Source organism: Garra rufa, chromosome 13, assembly GCF_049309525.1.
Source record: "Garra rufa chromosome 13, GarRuf1.0, whole genome shotgun sequence".
Taxonomy (NCBI): Eukaryota; Metazoa; Chordata; class Actinopteri; order Cypriniformes; family Cyprinidae; genus Garra; species Garra rufa.
Genome location: NC_133373.1, coordinates 20,604,456 through 20,622,625, shown reverse-complemented (window position 1 = coordinate 20,622,625; position 18,170 = coordinate 20,604,456). Strand labels below are relative to the sequence as shown.

At 35.5% G+C, this 18,170-nt stretch overlaps 1 protein-coding gene across 1 annotated transcript; it reads right to left on the bottom strand.

Moving 5' to 3' along the window:
* Positions 1 to 14: 14 nt before the first annotated feature.
* Positions 15 to 16,447, bottom strand: frk (fyn-related Src family tyrosine kinase). The gene is made up of 8 exons (XM_073852937.1): positions 15,696 to 16,447; positions 13,680 to 13,801; positions 10,160 to 10,323; positions 9,718 to 9,886; positions 9,458 to 9,616; positions 2,995 to 3,176; positions 2,290 to 2,455; positions 15 to 1,794 (listed from the first exon to the last, which is right to left on the bottom strand). The coding sequence occupies exons 1-8, from the start codon at positions 16,070 to 16,072 to the stop codon at positions 1,586 to 1,588; spliced, it is 1,548 nt and encodes a 515-aa protein (XP_073709038.1). The 5' UTR covers positions 16,073 to 16,447; the 3' UTR covers positions 15 to 1,585.
* Between the last annotated feature and the right edge of the window lie 1,723 nt (positions 16,448 to 18,170).

Genomic DNA, 18,170 nt, shown 5'->3' with positions numbered 1-18,170 from the left:
ATCATAATCCATGATCATTAAGTATCAAAGTTTATTTCACAATTTGAGTACACATGATATGCAAATACAATATTTATTTAGATTCTGAGTTACAAAAATATATTTCAACCTACAATTAATCAGAAGAATTATGTATTTCACATACAGAACTTTTTTGGTCTGTATTTCGATAAATGCACACTTCACTTAAAAGTTTGGGGTCAGTAATATTTAAAAAAAATATAAAATCTGTTACGCTCACCAAGGCTCCATTTATTTTATTAAAATACTGTAAAAAACAGTGTATTAAAAAACATTGTAGTATTAAAATAACTTTCCTATTTTAATATATTTTAAAATTCCATGATAATGCTGAATTTTCAGAATTCATTACTCCAGTCACATGATCCTTCAGAAATCATTCTATTATGGAAATTTGTTTTCAAGAAGTATGGCTTATTATTATCTTAATATAAACTTTTGCAGAAACTTTGATAGATTTTTTTTTCAAGATTCTTTAATGAATATAAAGTTAATTAGAAGTGTTGATCACTTTAATGTGTCATTGTTGAATATTACAGATCCCAAACTTTTAAATAGTAGTGTATATTTTTATCTTCTTACAAGAGAGTGAAAAAAAAGAATCACAGTCTGTAAATTAACATCAAAGAAGTTCTATTTAAACCAAAAATATAGTTAAAAATCACTGTGACTGTACAATACATCTCGATTAAATCAATAAGGCTTGATTGAGAATCTAGTCTCAATGTGCAATTTTGCATATTGCTTAATGCCGTGAGCAAATGTATGTAGTGGATTCTGAGCATTCCTCTCTTTGAACAAGTAATGCTGTTAGTCTGACAGGCAGTGACTCATTCACTATTTAAACTTAACATAAAACTGGTTAATCTGGCTACACTGTTACCCGTTTCCGTAAATGTTTGTCACCCAGGCTCTTTATATTTCTTCCTTAATTCCTTTCAATTTCATGGTGCCAGCATGAGTGCAAGTCAAGTGACACTAAACCGCCGTGATATTGCTGGTGATTGTATGCCTCCACAGACTGAATGGAGGAACACAAATAGGAAATAATCAGAAGGCTCATTTGATTTAAAGCTGAATTGTGTTGGAAATTGTATAAAATCTCTGTCAATAGCATTGACAGAACTGCATTCATTGACTGGTTTCCATTCCACCTATTCTCCAGTTTGTCGGTCGTCAGAATCTAGTGCCACCACATACTCCTGTTATTGAGCCAGTATTACTGTGTCTTTGAGCAGATGTTGAAACCAGCAAATCAGTTCATTTTGAAAGCACTTTCCATGGAAACAAACCGGTTAGCAACAATTGTCTCTGCAATTGAATCCAGGATTAGAGAAAGTATTTTATCATCCAAATAATTACACGCCTCAGCTTTAACTTGTGCAGTCTGTACATAAGAAAACTCTTGATGAATACATTGAGCATATTATATGTGTACATTAAGAATACATAAAGGCATCTGATTTAGAGTATTTGATACTAAAATAGCATCTCAGGTTTGCTCATCAAATCCCCCCACCTGGCTCATTTGCAGTTACATCAAATTTGTAAGCAGCAGTGTCTTTTAATAGCGGCTTGCATCATCATAAGAGCTGATATCCATGTCAAAGAATTCCTCGAGTTTCCACTGCAGAGTTTCAAAGGTGGGTCTGTCTGCAGGGGGGCCCTTCCAGCATTCAGACATGATGTCATACAGATAATTTGGGCAGTTAAGAGGGCATGGCATCCTGTAGCCTTTGGGCAACTGTTGTATCACCTGAAAGTTTGTCATGGCTGGAGAAAGAGTGAAAATCAACATTAAAATTCTTCAATTCTTTGGCAAGCTCAATAATTACTGTAGTGTGCAACAGTGGTTCTCGACTTGTGGATCGAGATCCAAAAATGGGTTACAGGTGTGTTCTGACCCTTTTACAAAATTGCAAAAAACTACACACACACAAAAAAAACAGAAAATTGAATAATAAATGCAGTTCAGTGAGGAAGGGCCACAATTCATACTGATAATAATACATTTTATAATTTAATTTTTTTTTCTGATGGACCCAGAATGTACAATAATCATTAACTGGCCAACCAAAAGGTTTAAATTGGATACACTGAAGGTTTTTTTTCTTAGTCGATAGTCAATAGCCTTTAGTTTACGTCACACTATGATTTGCTACTTGCTATTGGATTTGTGCCCCTGACGGCTAGACAAATCGTCAGGATATTTGCACTATTTTTCTGTATTTTTCCGAATAAGTGCAATTATATATCAGAATTACGTACTTGGGTAAGGTGTCTGTCCAAACGTCACAATTTCATACAGTAGGATCCCAAACGACCAGACATCAGATTTGACGCTGAATTTGTTCTCGTTGATGGCCTCGGGAGCAGTCCATTTTACTGGAAACTTGGTTCCTTCTTTGGCCTCATAAACATTCTCATTTTCCATCTTAAGAAATCAGGCAGTGAGAAAGTCAAAACTACAGTTTTATGCATTTTTGTACAAAATCAGTGCATACATTATAGTAGTGGTTCTCAACTTGTTGGCTTCAGAACATCAGGAGATTATTTATCACACAAATGTAAAGAAAATTTCTTTATCATTTTTCTTTAAAAAAGGTAATACAACATATTAATATTACAATGAATTTAATAGACCCAACAGCATGCAAATTTATTAATATGACAAAGACTGAAAAGGGAAATTGTCCATTTTGCAAATGAATAAACAGTTAGGATAAACACTGTGTCAAATATTGAAAAGACTGACTGAATACACACAACGTTTGATGTTGCTTATAAGCGTAACGTAATCTGTTTTACTATATGTTTAGCTTACCATTTGCACTTACCATACATATTTATTTTCCCAACTGTCCGTGACACTACCGTGATTTTTGGGTTGGGTTGCGACCCATTTGAGAACCGCTGCCCCATAGGCAAGCTGAGGGGTCAAGACTTTTTTTATTAAAACAGAATATTTCTTACCTGAAATACTCGTGCCAAGCCAAAGTCGGCCACCTTGCACACATTGTTATCTCCCACCAGAACGTTTCGTGCCGCAAGATCTCTGTGAATGTAGTTCTGCACCTCAAGGTATGCCATGCCACATGCCACTTGTGCTGCCATTTCTATCTGATCAGACAATTGCAGAGTAGCCCCTTTGTTTTCTGTATGAGACATATAGGAAATACATATAATTAACACGTCAAATAAATTAAGTGGACTGCAGACCTTCCATCAACAGGTTTGTCTTGCGCTGAGGCTCTAACATAAAGGGATGTGCAATAAACTTCTAAAACATTACAAAGTGTCTTTCTGCATTGCAAAAAGGATTTCATTCATGCACAAAATAAATTTTTAATGCGGTATTTCTCTTAACATTTCATAAACCAGCTTTCTCTGACCGAGAAACACGCTTTCAGCATATGGAGGCATGCCTTCCCTTGAATAGCTCAAAATCTCAAAAACTTGTTGTTAATCAATTTGACTTTGATGTGAGCCATAACTTCAGCAGCACTGTCAGAGAGAACAGCCACACAAACTAAACAACAGAGAATCATAAATCTACACACAACCATAGTAGGCACTGACATTTTGCATGCTTCTATAGTCTGTAATTATAAAAATAAAAACAATAAAAATGAAATATTTGATTGTGCAAAAGATGACGTGCAATGTATGACATGTAGTGTATGTAAAATTGATATTTTGTTACAGTTTTAGAAGAAGCTAACCTCAAAAACTTTGCACAACTCTGGCCCCGATCATTTGTCCAAATAAGCTGCTGACACCAGGAAGAAAGGGATATGGGAAATGAGGAAGCTGAAGCCTTCAATTTAGCTACCGATTGGCCTGCTTTTTCTGCCCATTAGTCCATGGTTGAAAGCCTGATTGGGTTAGCTGAATGTCCCTAACTGTAGACTTTTAAACCCCCCTGTAGGGCAATGATTTTAAAGTCAAATATGTTGATTGAAGAAATGTAGGCCTTTTAAAAATTCTATTTATTAATAATGAATTGTCACAAAAATGTTAATGATGATATTCCAGACTTGTTCCCTTGTCAAACAGTATTGACACCTTCTGACACCTTCAGTGTCAATTGACACTGCATTGACAGACGCAGACCAACATCGTCATCCGACAGATACAGTACGTCACTTCTCAGACATTCCAAGACCAACAAACACCGATTTAACATGTTCAATAGGCAAAAACGAGCACCGATCAATGGCAACAGATGCTGATGGGTGTGACACACTCACAGTCAAAACCCCAAGAGCGCTATCAGTACATTGTGAACTGGCATTTACATGTGCATCATAAGTTTACATACACCTTTCAGCAAATCTAAAAAAAATTAATAATTGACCATATGCACGGAGCGTTCTTTAGAACTTCCGCATAATGATAAGCCAGCTCATAAACTTCCGGTGAAGCTCATTTTATATGTGCTATATATAGATGGATACTCTTGAGACTCCTCTCCTGCCTTGTTCTTATCAGAAACTGAGAAAAATAATAACTGCAACATCGTAAATAATGATAGCGGCATGAACATTCAGGGCGAATTCCAAACGGCTTTTTTGCGCCATTCAAGGGCACTTCGGGAAGGGGACGCCATTTGTAGGGACGTTCCAAACGAAAGTGAGCAACTTAATCCCTTCGCGAAGGGCCCTTCCAGAAGTCCGTTAGCGAAGGGAATATTCCACGGAAGTGATTTCCATTAGTGATCATCTGATCTTCAGTTAGGAGCTCTTGCGATGCATTTTAAAGCAAAGTTGGGGTTGATTTTGACTTCACATACAAACGTAAGTAGAATAGGCTGATTAAATTTGTCTTTATTTTAATTTTTTTTTTTTTTTTTTGGTCATTGATAGAAATATTATTTAGGACGGTAGTGTAAGCAAGTTTGAAAAAAGTTTAATAGTAAATAAAATAAATATTTAAATAAAATAATCATGAGAAGAAATATTTGTTTACATTTATTGATTTATTTACATTTATTGATGAAGTGCTGAATGCTGCACGCAGCGTTGTCAAGGTAACATTTCGTCAGTCATTCCCTTCGCCAAGGGAGTTCCAAACATTTAAAAGAGACAGAAATGCCCTACTCCCTTAAAAGAACACACTTCAAAGAGCTCTGCCCTTCAAAGGGAGTAGGGCAGAGGGATGCTCACTTCCATTTGGAATTCGCCCTCAGATTTATATTATTTAACAACATATAATTTAAATGCAGAGCCTGGTAATCCCAGGAGAGTACACGTAGTTGTACATTTAAATGCTGACAGCTAAACACAAATATAATGTGTTTAGGCTAACATTAGCTAGCTAGCAATGCTTCTCTTTAACAACATCTTATTAGTATTCTTGATAATCAGTAACTTGCCTTCATAGTCATGAACACATTTTTTAAATCTTGTAATATTTTAAAGCCTTTATGATTTTTCAACTTTACAGCTGTGCAATAAAATCCACTTCAAAAAGATCCACTTTTCATTCATAAAGACATAAAAAAAAAAACTTTTCATGGAAAACAATGACTTTTAAAATGAAATTGACATGAAATAACCCTTATAACCAGAAGATGGCAGCAGAGGATTATTGGCTGCAGCTGCCATTTCAACTCCCTAAATTTTTCAAATCTTGCTTTTTGATTTATTATAAAATTGGTATAACAAATTTTAGTACTTTTACTGCACTTAAGTATACAGTATAGCAAGTGCAGAAAGTCATTATAATAAAATAAACAAGCTCAGACACAAACAGCCTGTAAGGTATAAAATATTTAAATACTTATAGTTCACTACAAATTAAATAAGTTAAATATTAATGGTATAAGAATTAAATAATGCAATATGAATCAATATGAATTTGAAATATTTTAGATTTCATTTATTAACTACATCTTTTATCCACATCAAGTTTTCTATTGAACTGTAAACGCTATTAAAAAGCCTATATTCAACCAACACAAACTTGTTACTGCTGTAGTTTTGTTACTCTGAATTTAGCCTTAATCATTTAATGCACAGCTCTGTTTTTGACATTGGCTCATCAGAGTTTTTGTTCAGTTATTACTGTCAATCATAGCAATGACTCGTGCATATTTAGCGGATTTACTTGCGTATTTTTTCAACTCATTTCCTCTTAGACAAACAGAATTTTTCTTCGATTGTGAATTGATTATGTAGAGAAAACGAGCAAAGGACACTCCTATTATGGTTAAGTACAGTTAACCAGAAATGACTGAGCTGGCTTGTCTAAACAAGGAAGTAATTCGTGCATATGGTCAATATTATGAAAAATGTTGAAAATAGTTTTACAAAATAGAAGCGTTTATAGAATTTGCTTGTGTTTTTTATTTAGTATTTCACTGAATAATATATTCAACATAACAGATGTTCAGAATTCAAAGAGACAAAATAATAGCTGAACTTTAAAAACTGACCAAAACGTTTGTGTAAACTTCTGAAAAGAATCAATAATATGTAAATCTGTCTTATTTTATTTAAAGATCATATTTTTTCATTTACTACAGCCATTCAGAAGCTAATATATTTTTATGAGCCCTCTTATTTTGTTAAAAATATTAACATTTTGCACATTCTGCAAGATGCATTGTACTGTGGTTTTGCATTGTTTATATGGTATTGTTTTATGTTTGTATGCTTCAAACAAATAGCCTTCGGGAAATGAATAAAGAGCTGACTGACCGACTCATTGACTATATATTAGGGCTGGGCGATATGGCAAAAAAAATTATCACAATAATTTTTTTCATATCAGTCGATATCGATAATTATCACGATATATGTCGCTTCTTTATATCTATCAATTTTAAAGGCAGATTTTTACTCCTTAATGAAAGAATAACCAGACAGTTAATTATTATTTATGGATTATTGTCAGAACATGACAAATACTTTCCAAACAATGATCAGTTGAGGTAGAATACAGATTAGAATATTACTAGTAAAATCAACATCAATAGAATACAATATTATTAATATTAATAGAATATATAAAACGTTTTTATAAAAAAATAAGAACTGTAATATGATAAATGTAACATGGCTCTGACTGTAAATGCAGAGTTAAAGTGATTTTTAAGTATATTTATCATTCAACAAAAATAAGAATAGACAAATCTTTTCAGCATGCTAATCCCTTTGTGCAGCTGATTTAACACATTTTGTAAAATGTTTTACCTGTCTGACAATATAAATAAAAAAATAATGGCTCAGGGCTCTACGTGCACTTGTGCTCCTAACTTTAAAAAAATTAGGAGCAGAGTCAAAATTTTAGGAGCACATTCTAAACAATAATCAAAACAAAAAAAAATTAGCCTTCCTATTATGAGGTGATATTTGACTTCTTAAAGTGATTTACAGGGGAATTTTGTTTTTTACCTTTGTTTTTACCTTTTCATATGTTTAATGAGGCTCAGAGGTGACATGAGTGCAATCAAAATCATAAATTCATGTTGAGATTAATGTTTTATAAAATTTTGAATACACAAATATTAAAGATTTAAATAACTGAACAGATCTGCCAGCAGGTGGCGGCAAGACGCTGATTTAATTACTGAATCATATCATTCTTTTGATTCGTTCGAACGGATGGTTCATTCAGGAATAAAGCAAGTGGCTGTCTTTATGAAAGGGAAATTGAATCATTTCACTAGATTCCTTTAAAAACGCAAGTTTCATTCATAAACAAAACGCCGCTGTGTTTGAATGGAGATGCGCGCAGTTGTGACTTGTTTCAAATTACTTTTGACGACGAAATAGAGCAAAATCAGGCATCGTGTTGTAGTCAGTCAATGTAAGTCACTTAATAATAACTTCTTGTTTATTTAACTGCTGTATCAGATCAATATCTCATTTACAAACTCCCTTAAAAATTATTTAAAGCTGTCACTCATCTTAGTTTGCGATATCACAAAGCTTTATTATAAACAACGACGCTCTCTTTACTGCACAATCAGTCTCTTATTTACACTCTCTCTACACCTTGTTTATGAAAGGATTCGTAAGATATGTCTGTGATACATTACTCAGCGTTGCAAAAACACGTAGAAACCTTTAAAGCTCTGCTGAGCGCAAACACAAATATGCTGATCGGGTCAGTCGCACATGGTGCTCCTAAATATTGTTTTTACAGTCGCACGTACTAATTTTCAGTCGCAAATGCAAGTGAAATGGTCGCACTGTAGAGCCCTGTGGCTGTAAACTGCGTGCGGCATCCGGAAGTGCAGGCTGCAAAATGCCTGTGCACCATTACACTTTATCGAGCGCTTATCGAACTGTCATTATCGTTTTATCGAAAAAAAAAAAAAACTATATCGTGATAATTATCGTTATCGAATTATCGCCCAGCCCTACTATATTGTCATGATCTGGGCTGTGGGGTTTCCCTCAGCCACCTGAGGTCGCTGTTTCCCTTGCGCTGCACTTCCCTGATTGTTCACTCCTGTCTTGTCATTAGCACTGATTACACTCACACCTGCTCACTATTATCTGGTCTATAAGAACTCTCATGTCTCACTGCTCATTCTGGCTGCATTGTCTTCGTGTGTCTTCTAGTCTGTCTGTGTGTTCCTGGATCCTGCTCTTGACCGTGTTTTCAGTTCTGTTTATTTTGTATTATATTCAAGTTGTGTTGTGCCGTGTTGGCCTTTTGTTTGTGTTTTGTTTGTTTATTTACATTAAAACTCCTTACCTGCACCTGGACCCAGATCTCCTCCACGAACGTGACACTATATATTAACCTTTACTGTTATGACCACAACTGCATGATACCTGCTAGTAAGTGCATGTATGATTGCCATTTAAAATGTGGTAATAAGGAAGCATCATAGCCTGTGTAAACAAGACTCTCTCCCTCCCTCTCTCCATCTCATCTCTTAGGCTGATTTCCCAGAAACAGCTTTGTGGTGCTATTAAAACATTGTTTGTTTGAGTGTCCCAGTCAGCCGCAAACAGAAATCATTGTGTTGTTTACGTTTTGGAAGTTACTGTCTGACTATTGGCAGTATTCAAGAAACACCTGTTTTAACAAACAATGTGGCTTGTTATTGTCTTCATATGATTGCAATAATAATGAATAATTATTAAATGTAATATCCAAAATAACAAATCCTTCTTTCATGTAATCAACATCACAGTTGCTGGTATTACCTAATTATGAAAATTATTGATTTCAACCTTTCCTTTTGGTCTGCTCCAGTTGTTGTATCGCTCATTTTTTTTATAAATTAAATACGTTTTTTTTTAATGCTGGTTAAAAGGTTCCCAGCTTGTTTTGGATGTTGGAAAAATATGGTATACAGTTGCCCCACATAGAATAAGTATTTGAATGTCAGTTCTCTTATTCAAAACAATTGTGATTACAATATCAAAGGAAATACTTGACATAATTTTGTTTGCGACTTGTGCAGGTGTCTTACTTTGCAGATACTCTAGAAGGCTGCCGTGGTTCATAAGCTCTGTGACGATGTAGATGGGCTCTTCCATAGTGCACACAGCATAGAGCTGGATTAGTTTGGGGTGACGGAGTTTCTTCATGATCTGAGCTTCTCGCAGGAAGTCTTTTGGATCCATAGTTCCTATCACACATACAAAAGATGTACAGTATAGCATGTCATGTTTGGAGTTGTATGTCTTTCATACATAGGTGTATCCATCTTGTTTCTTTTTGTGTGTGTACCTGGTTTGAGTGTTTTGACAGCGACAATGGTTCTCTCATTCCATAAGCCTTCATAAACCTCGCCAAACTGTCCTGCTCCCAACTTCGTCAAGAGTTTTAGAGAGGAACGCTGGATCTCCCAATGATCCACAGTGTTGTAAGATAGACCATGTGTCTCTGGAGCCATTGTCTAATACACAACACAAAGCAAGAAAATATGTATTGGATTGAACATTTGAATTTTATTCATTCAGTTGCTGTATTCTGTGGTATAATTTCACCATTGTCTCACATTCTTTGAACAAAATCAAATAATTTCAAATGAACATTTCATGCCATTTTATTTATGTATTAAGTGAGAGAAAGTGCAGTCAGCCAATTACTGTTGTGAAATAAACCCTTCAATGTTTTGTTTTGTTTTTTGACAGAAAAAAAGATTGATGTAATAGTAAATGTTACACACTTTTTTACAGGGTTCTGCCAAACAAACACAGAGGCCATCCTCATTTCTGGAGTAGTGCTCCACTAGTTCTCTCAGTGTGAAAAAACTACGAATTCTTGACACGTAGTAGCCACCAGCATCCAGTTTTCTGATTTTATAATGCTTTACTTTTCCATTGTCCAGCACTGCAATACAAACAGACAGCACATCAAGAACCTCAATCATGATTAAAGACTAATAAGACTAATAAGTCATTCTGAGCGGTAACAGTACCAGTAGCATTTTTATTACAATGTGAATAAACATTATTTATTAACATTACTGAATTAACCTAAATATATGTTTACACCAACAAAAGTAAACGTAGAACAAGTCAAAATAGCTCTTTAAAGTAACAATTGCAGGATGCCACTTTTTACAGTGTAATTGAATGGCTTTATAGTGACCCACGCTTGATCACATATACAGTCACAGCCCGAAATTATCATACCCCTGGCAAATTCTGACTTAAAGTTACTTTTATTCATCCAGCAAGTTTTTTTTTATTATTAGAAATGACACAGATTTTTTACAGAAGATAATAAGACAATGTACAAGAGGCATCATTGTGGAAAAAAATATTACTCATCTTTTATTTACATTTGAACAAAAAGTGGCATGTCCAAAATTATTCATACCCTTCTCAATAATCAATAGAAAAGCCTTTATTGGCTATTACATCAATCAAACGCTCCCTATATTTGCTGACCAGCTTTTTGAATGTCTCCACTGGTATTTTTGCCCATTCATCTTTAGCGATGACTCTTTCAGGTCGGAGGGTCTCCTCGCCATCACCCTGATCTTTAGCTCCCTCCACAGATTCTCAATTGTATTTTAATCAGGACTTTGGCTGGGCCATTGCGGTGGTGATCCTTGGATTGTTTTTTACCTCTCTCACTATCCTCCTGGCCAGCACAGGTGTCACTTTTGGTTTCCAAACAAGTCCTCTGAGATCCACAGTGCGGAACGTCTTTTATTTTTTAATACTACTTTGCACTGTAGCCACTGGAACTTCAAAACATTTAGATATGGTCATATAGCCCTTTGCTGACTTGTGAGCAACCACAATGCGCAGCCGCAGGTCCTCAGTGAGCTCCTTTGTCTTAGCCATGACTGACCACAAACCAACAGCAGAGAGCTTCTGTTTTTCACCTGTTGAGTTGATTAAAACAGCTGTTCCCATTGAATCAGGGTAATATAATGCTTTAGAACAGCTTGGACTATTTGGAATGGTATAAACTTTGGATTCTCCCATAGACTGTGACAGTTTTCAAAGGGTATAAATAATTTTGAACATGCCACCTTTTGTTCAAATGTAAATAAAACCTAAGAAATATTTTTTCCACAATGATGCCTCTTGTACATCGTCTATCTTTTGGGAGAAGCCTGTGTCATTTCCGGTCAAAAAAAACTTGCCGGTTGAATAAAAGTAACTTTAAGTCAGAATTTCCAAGGGGTATGAATAATTTTGGGCTTGACTGTGAATTCTAATCCTGATTTTGATGACAGGAAAAAAACTGAAAAAAAAAAAAAATATATATATAACCGTGTCAGTAAGGTACTAAAACAGCAGTGGAGGTTGTCCACCATGTATCATCTTATTTTATACACAATGTTGTCTGTTTTTGTTTTATTTTACCAACAAACATTACAAACAAAACCGCAACAAAACAGTTGTGCATGTCTAAGCAACACATTGTTTTTTTCCCCTAAATGAATTAGAGTTTTTTGAACAAATCAATGATTAAATAATCCATTCATAAAGATTCCTGCTAATTCGATCCTTAAATAATCATCCATTTTAATGAATTGGTTGAATGAACAGTTGAGTGACTCACTCTCTCACTCATTCATTTCCGCCACCTCCTACCTACTAGTTTTAGTTTCATATTTAAAGTGAGTTTTATAATTTTTTTAAGTATTTACTTAGCTAAATTTCACTTAGCTAAAATTGCCTATATAAAGGTAAAAATGCCTCTGGAAATCAATTTGAGTCGCTAATACAGACCCTTATTGAAATCCAAATTTTTGTCACTGCTCTGAAAACAATCCATTGCACAGATTCAGATTATGAAGAACATAAAAATCTAGATATCATAAACTGACTTGGACTAGTAATAATTACATTTATTGTATAACCACAGTAGGCCAGTACTAAGTACACAGTACCTATTTTTCTGAAATGGCCTCTTTTTCTGCCTTTCATGAGAATGATCCACAACATAATATTCTGAATTCATCCCTTTCAAATTTTATCTGAGAACAAAACACAAACTCTCAAATTTTGGCCTGAGGAATTAGGAAGAGTCTGTGTTTTTTGTGTAGTTTAAGATACAGGGAGTGGCACTGAAAGCTCAGGGTACAGTCTAGTGATGATGAGCTGGTAAGTAGTCAGCTACTGTCAGTCACATGTTGGTTGACGACATTGGCTGTTGCTATAACCAGGCACCTTGGCCAGAGTCCTCATCAAAAGTTTACCTCCATTATCATCAAATGTCAATCATGACTCTATGACTCTGGAATGAGGAAACATACTGTATACATATCTTTCTTGTTACTAATCAGGAAGCAGATACATTGGTCTTGGTTAAAAAAAAAACACATATTTCAAACTCAACTTTAGCTGTGCTTTTGATGACAGCTAAATGTAACGTCACATCCACATTTGAGCATAAAACAAATGGAAATCACTGACTAAAGAAACTCTTGTACTGGTTAGATGAGCTGTAAATAATGATAAACAAATTAGTCTTTACATAGCCAGAAAATATTTATAATTTAGCTCTGGTCTTTAAATCTAGGATGACTTTAAGAATACATTTAAGAATACATACTACTTTAACTTTTCACAACAGAGTGCTAGCAAGGATATGTTGATACATGTGAAGCTGTGGGACATAACAGATCATGTGGCCATAACCAACAAGTTCTGCAGGTTTGACTCTTGAGAAACACAAACATATGTGACCCAGGACCACAAAACCAGCCATAAGGTTAAATGTTACAAAACTGAGATATATACATCATATGAAAGCTCAATAAATAAGCTTTCTATTGATGTATAGTTTGTTAGGATAGGACAATATTTGGCCGAGATACGTCTATTTGAAAATCTGGAATCTAAGGGTGCAAAAAAATCAAAATACTGAGAAAATCACCTTTAAAGTTGTCCAAATTAAGTTCTTAACAATGCATATTACTAATCAAAAATTACATTTTGATAGGTTTACAGTAGGAATTTTACAAAAAATCTTAATGTAACATGGTCTTTACTTAATTCCCTAATGATTTTTGACATAAAAGAAAAATCAATAATTTTGACCCATACAATGTATTTTTGGCTATTGCTACAAATATACCCCAGCGACTTAAGACTGGTTTTGTGGTCCAGGGTCACATATGTTGTATATACTTGCACTGCATAGAAGGTAAAGACATTAATCTTTCAAGTCAAGTCTTGTGACGTAAACCAAATGATGTCAAACTTTCACATCAAATGTACCTGATAGTGAGAGCTCCCCTGCTTGGCTTTCACAGTTTCTTATTAGAAATGCTCCATTCTTGTTCTCTTTAGAAGTCAACATCTTCTCAGCCTCCAAGCGCTTTGTTTCTGGAAAATACCATCTGCAGTGGAAGAACAGCACAATGTTATTTGATCTAAATATCAACCAGTATTAGAGCTCACACACCAAGTTTTAACAAGGAAAAACCAACACAAAATACAAGTAATAAAATTTAACAAACAATAAAATCTATATTCATTTTTAAACACTTTTTGTTGTTGTTGTTGTTGCTGACATAAAGATTGTGTGTCTAGCATTTTGGTGTAAACTGACCTGTCACTTGCTAATATATCTTGTCTGAAATTTTCGCACGTTAAAAAATAAATACAACCTCATGTTATGTCAATCACGTTTACAAACTGCCTCCAAAACTTTCGTCCATCATGAAAAATTCAGATCAGATTTGATTTTCTGCCTTTTTTACACCCATAACAAGCATTTTGATAGGAAAAGATGATGAATATGAAAAAAAAACGCATACGAAAATTTCGGACTCAGTGTGCAATGACTTTAACCCTAATGCAATATTTAGCCCAGTGTTTATTTTACATGTTATATCACTGTTGTGCTGTTGTTTAAAGCATTTACAAAACTATCACTTTTCCTATTCAGTGTATGCCATTTTAAGAAGTTTGCATATTGTTGTTGAGCTTATGCAGTTCATGATCATGTTAATAGATTTCAGTGTTTGGTTTTAAAGAATTTTAGTTTACTTCTGTAGAATTTAGTAATGTGTTGGTTACCACTTCATTCCCAGTATAATATCATGTGTTCTGAACCTCTAAAGCTAGCCAGTTGAGAACCAGAAGGGTAGGGTCCATGTTCAAATAAAGACTAACATTTTTTTATAATAAACTAACCTTTGGTCTCCTCAGTGTTTATGAGTGTTGACACATACACACTGCTTATGCAGAGACCTTGCGTTCAGTAGGTTGTGTTTAAATGTTCCAACACAGAAATCATACATGTACAGCTGAAGAGTTACTGACACATGATGCTGTCATACATCAGCAATACAATGAACTGTAATCAAGTCTTGTCAAATGACTACATTTGACTACAAAGTATGTCAAGTTGCTACAAAACATTCACACTCAAGCACATTATGTAGGTGGTCACAGACCTGGAAAAACCGGAAAGTTATGTCTAACAAATTCCATTCATCAGAAATTCAGCACGCCAAAGTGACAAAGCATAGTGACATTAAGTCACTTAAGATAACATCACAGAAGACAGCTGCTCATCACTATCAGAGTTATTTGGTCTGGCTCTGACCTCTTTACTTAAACTTAAACAACTTCCAGCAGGTGTCAAATTTTAAATACATTTATTTGATTTAATTTGATTTTTTGAAAAATTGGTTTTATTTTTTTAAAACTATTTTTTTTTTATCGATTTATGACACCTATACTGCACAAAGCCTAGGAATCATTAACAGGCTCGTACTTTACTTCCTGGTTGATCAATGTACATTAACCAGCTTCACTTAAGAAACAACAGACAATGCTAAATCTGTTGCCAGCTGCTGCTAGGAATCCTCATAATATTCATCTTGCTGAATGCAGAGGTTCACAATTAGGGTCTGTCTATGTACACAATACAATACATTGTAAAACATTATACAATTAGGGGACTTCATTCAGTTGTCAGTACTGTGGTGGTATAAACTGGAAATATTATGAAAAGATTATTAGAAATGTTATTATGAAAAAAACTGACTTATCTCTGTCTGGTGTGATGACTATTTTCAAGAAGAGCAAGGGTTCTGGTAAATAGCCCTTCATTTTTAAGCTTGGGTGTGTTGAGAAAGAAGGATGTTGGAAGGCAGGACATCATTCTGACCTAACTAATTTAGGGAAATCCTTCCTCCCTAAACCCTGTTCCCCAACTAATCCCATCTCTAAAAATACTTATTTGAATTTATTTGCTTTACTTTTCAGGGCACAGATACTTACGGCTCAGCATCGAGGCTTTCTATGGGTGCAACATAATTAGAAGGAATGTAGCCCTCTTTGTTTGCTGAAATCCCGGTGAGTGCTCTCGCGTACCACCAGTCGTCCTCTTTCCTGAGTGGTTCCAGTTTATCACCTGCGTTAAAACTCAAATCATTCTCCGTGCGCGCCGTGTAGTCGTACAGCGCAACGTAAACGTAGCCGGCTTTCTCCACAGGTGTCGGAGGTAATTTAATGTTGGCTCTATTCACAGCATCTTGGTTTACAATTACTTTAATATCCGGTTTCTCGGCGGTAGATGAGGTGTTATTCGCCGGGTCTCTGAAACACGGGAAAGCACTTTGACAGCACAGTATAACCCTTTCTCTGAAATCTTCCATCGTGAAGTTGTACTCCAGTCCCGTATATCAGGTTAAATTGAAGCAGTATTTCGCATTTTAGTGACCCATGGGGTTTATTTCAGTCCAGTAAATTCTTCGTGAACCTGAGACGAAGCGCGTCATCCATTCTGTGAGCTTGTGGAAACCCTTGGACCAGTGACACGAGATAGCAAAGCACAGTCGACAGTAAAGCAGGCGATTTATTGCTTGCAGTCAAAAATCTGTTCGCATTTCCTGGTCAAATTCCCCTGACAAAGTTCAAGATCTTTCTTCGCTCCATGGTCCTGTCAATGCCGTTTTACAGAAACGTATCTTAAATTTTAAGTAAAAGACTGAGAATGCTGAATGTTTAGGAGAGCACGTACTGTAACTGCAACTGCCATAAACAGACTAGATTCTAAGGCAGGTTTGTTTCTTCAGTACGCCCTCAGACCTGGAATCTCTTTAATGATGGTCATATTACGCAATAAATAATCCAGTTTGCAATTCAAGCTAAGATAAATAAATAAATAAATAAATAAATAAATAAACTAAAAAAAAAAACTAAAAAAAAAAAAGTAAAAATTTATCAAAAGTGTAAATTTGGATAATATGCTATAAGGTTAAGGTACATTGATTTGTTTCAGCACCACTTAGGTGGGACAATCTTAATATATATATTGAAAGAACAAAGAAGTTGACACCATAAATTGACGTAGATGTACCAAAATATTTTGAAGTAAATAATCTGACTTCATTAATGCACATTTGATGCAGCATATAATAATAACACAATGTATTCAAATGTGTTAACAGCTGTATTATAAACATTATACTGTCTTTTAATTAGTTTTCTCACACACAGACATTAACATTCAGCATGTCAAACACAACAATGGTAACAATCAAATTATACTAACAAAAACAAAGCAAATTCATAATGTGTTTATACCGCAATGAACTCTGGAAGTCAGTAAAGTACATCTACTTGTGACTGAGAATAGAATGCCCAAAAAGATTATTGGTAACTAAGACTACTGTTTAACTTGATTTATAATGTGACACCACTTCAACAAGTCAAGATTCTTGAACTAATTTTAACTTCTCAAATTGAGTTAATAATATTCACATTCTCTGGTTTTCTATGCAAACACAAGTTATCTACACAAAGCTCTATCATCTTAAAAAATTATTAACTAAAAAAATTGAAATAGAGTTTCCTCAGGTTTTAAAATTATTACAAAAATATTAAAGATATTAAAGGATTTTAGGGTGTTTAGGGATTTTTTTTCTACGGATTTTCTGGACAACAGTCACTCTGGCATTGTCATGTAACGCTGTAGCAGGAAGCACGCAGGAGGCATGAATAAGCATAAACAGTCTTTAATGCACAAATTCTACAATAGGCACTAAAACAAAACAACGACAGGGGAGAAATTAACAGTCAGGAACTAAAATACTAAGGGTAATAAGGAAACACAGGTGCATGGGATTTAGGGGTGTGCAAAGCAGCCAGTATTTGTATCTGTATTTGTAATAAGGAAAAACCTAATAAGGAAAAACAGGAACCAAAACAGTGACAAAACATGACAAAAAAGGTCCATGATCCTGACATTTCGCCCTTCTCCCGGAAGGCATGTCCTCGTGCCATAGACAACAGAGGGAGACATAGGTGGGAACCTAGAAAGAGGACGGATACCCAGGAGGAGCACAACGAATAGAGTCCTGGGTGGAGCCAATGGAGGGAGGAGCCAAGGAGGAACGAGGGTGGACCAGACAGAGGGAGGAGCCAGGACAGAGACAGAAGGGACTTGGAGTGGGAGGAGCCAGGCGGGACCCAGGCCACAGCCATGATAACAGCCCACGGTGGAGCCAACAGAGAGAGGAGCCATGGAGGAGAAAGGGCTGATGACTCCAGGGGGCCAACCGCCGGTCGCAGGTGGTGGAGGAGCCCGAGGTGGAAGCGGAGAGCCAGGGTGACGAGGAGGATCCAGAGGGATGGAGGGACGAGGCGTAGCTAGAGGAGTAAGGTCCCGAGGTGAAGGATGGTTCACAACAGGCCAAGGCAGAGCTGAAGGGACAAGGTAGCCCAGTGGAGCCAGTGGACTGTTGGGCCATG

Excerpts from the sequence above, each read along its gene's own strand:
- frk (XM_073852937.1), bottom strand. The coding sequence starts at position 16,072 with ATGGAAGATTTCAGAGAAAGGGTTATACTGTGCTGTCAAAGTGCTTTC. Across the intron at positions 13,802-15,695 it reads GAAAGCCTCGATGCTGAGCC|ATGGTATTTTCCAGAAACAA; the intron begins GTAAGTATCTGT and ends CTTCCACTGCAG. Across the intron at positions 1,795-2,289 it reads TGGACAGACACCTTACCCAA|CCATGACAAACTTTCAGGTG; the intron begins GTACGTAATTCT and ends CTCTTTCTCCAG.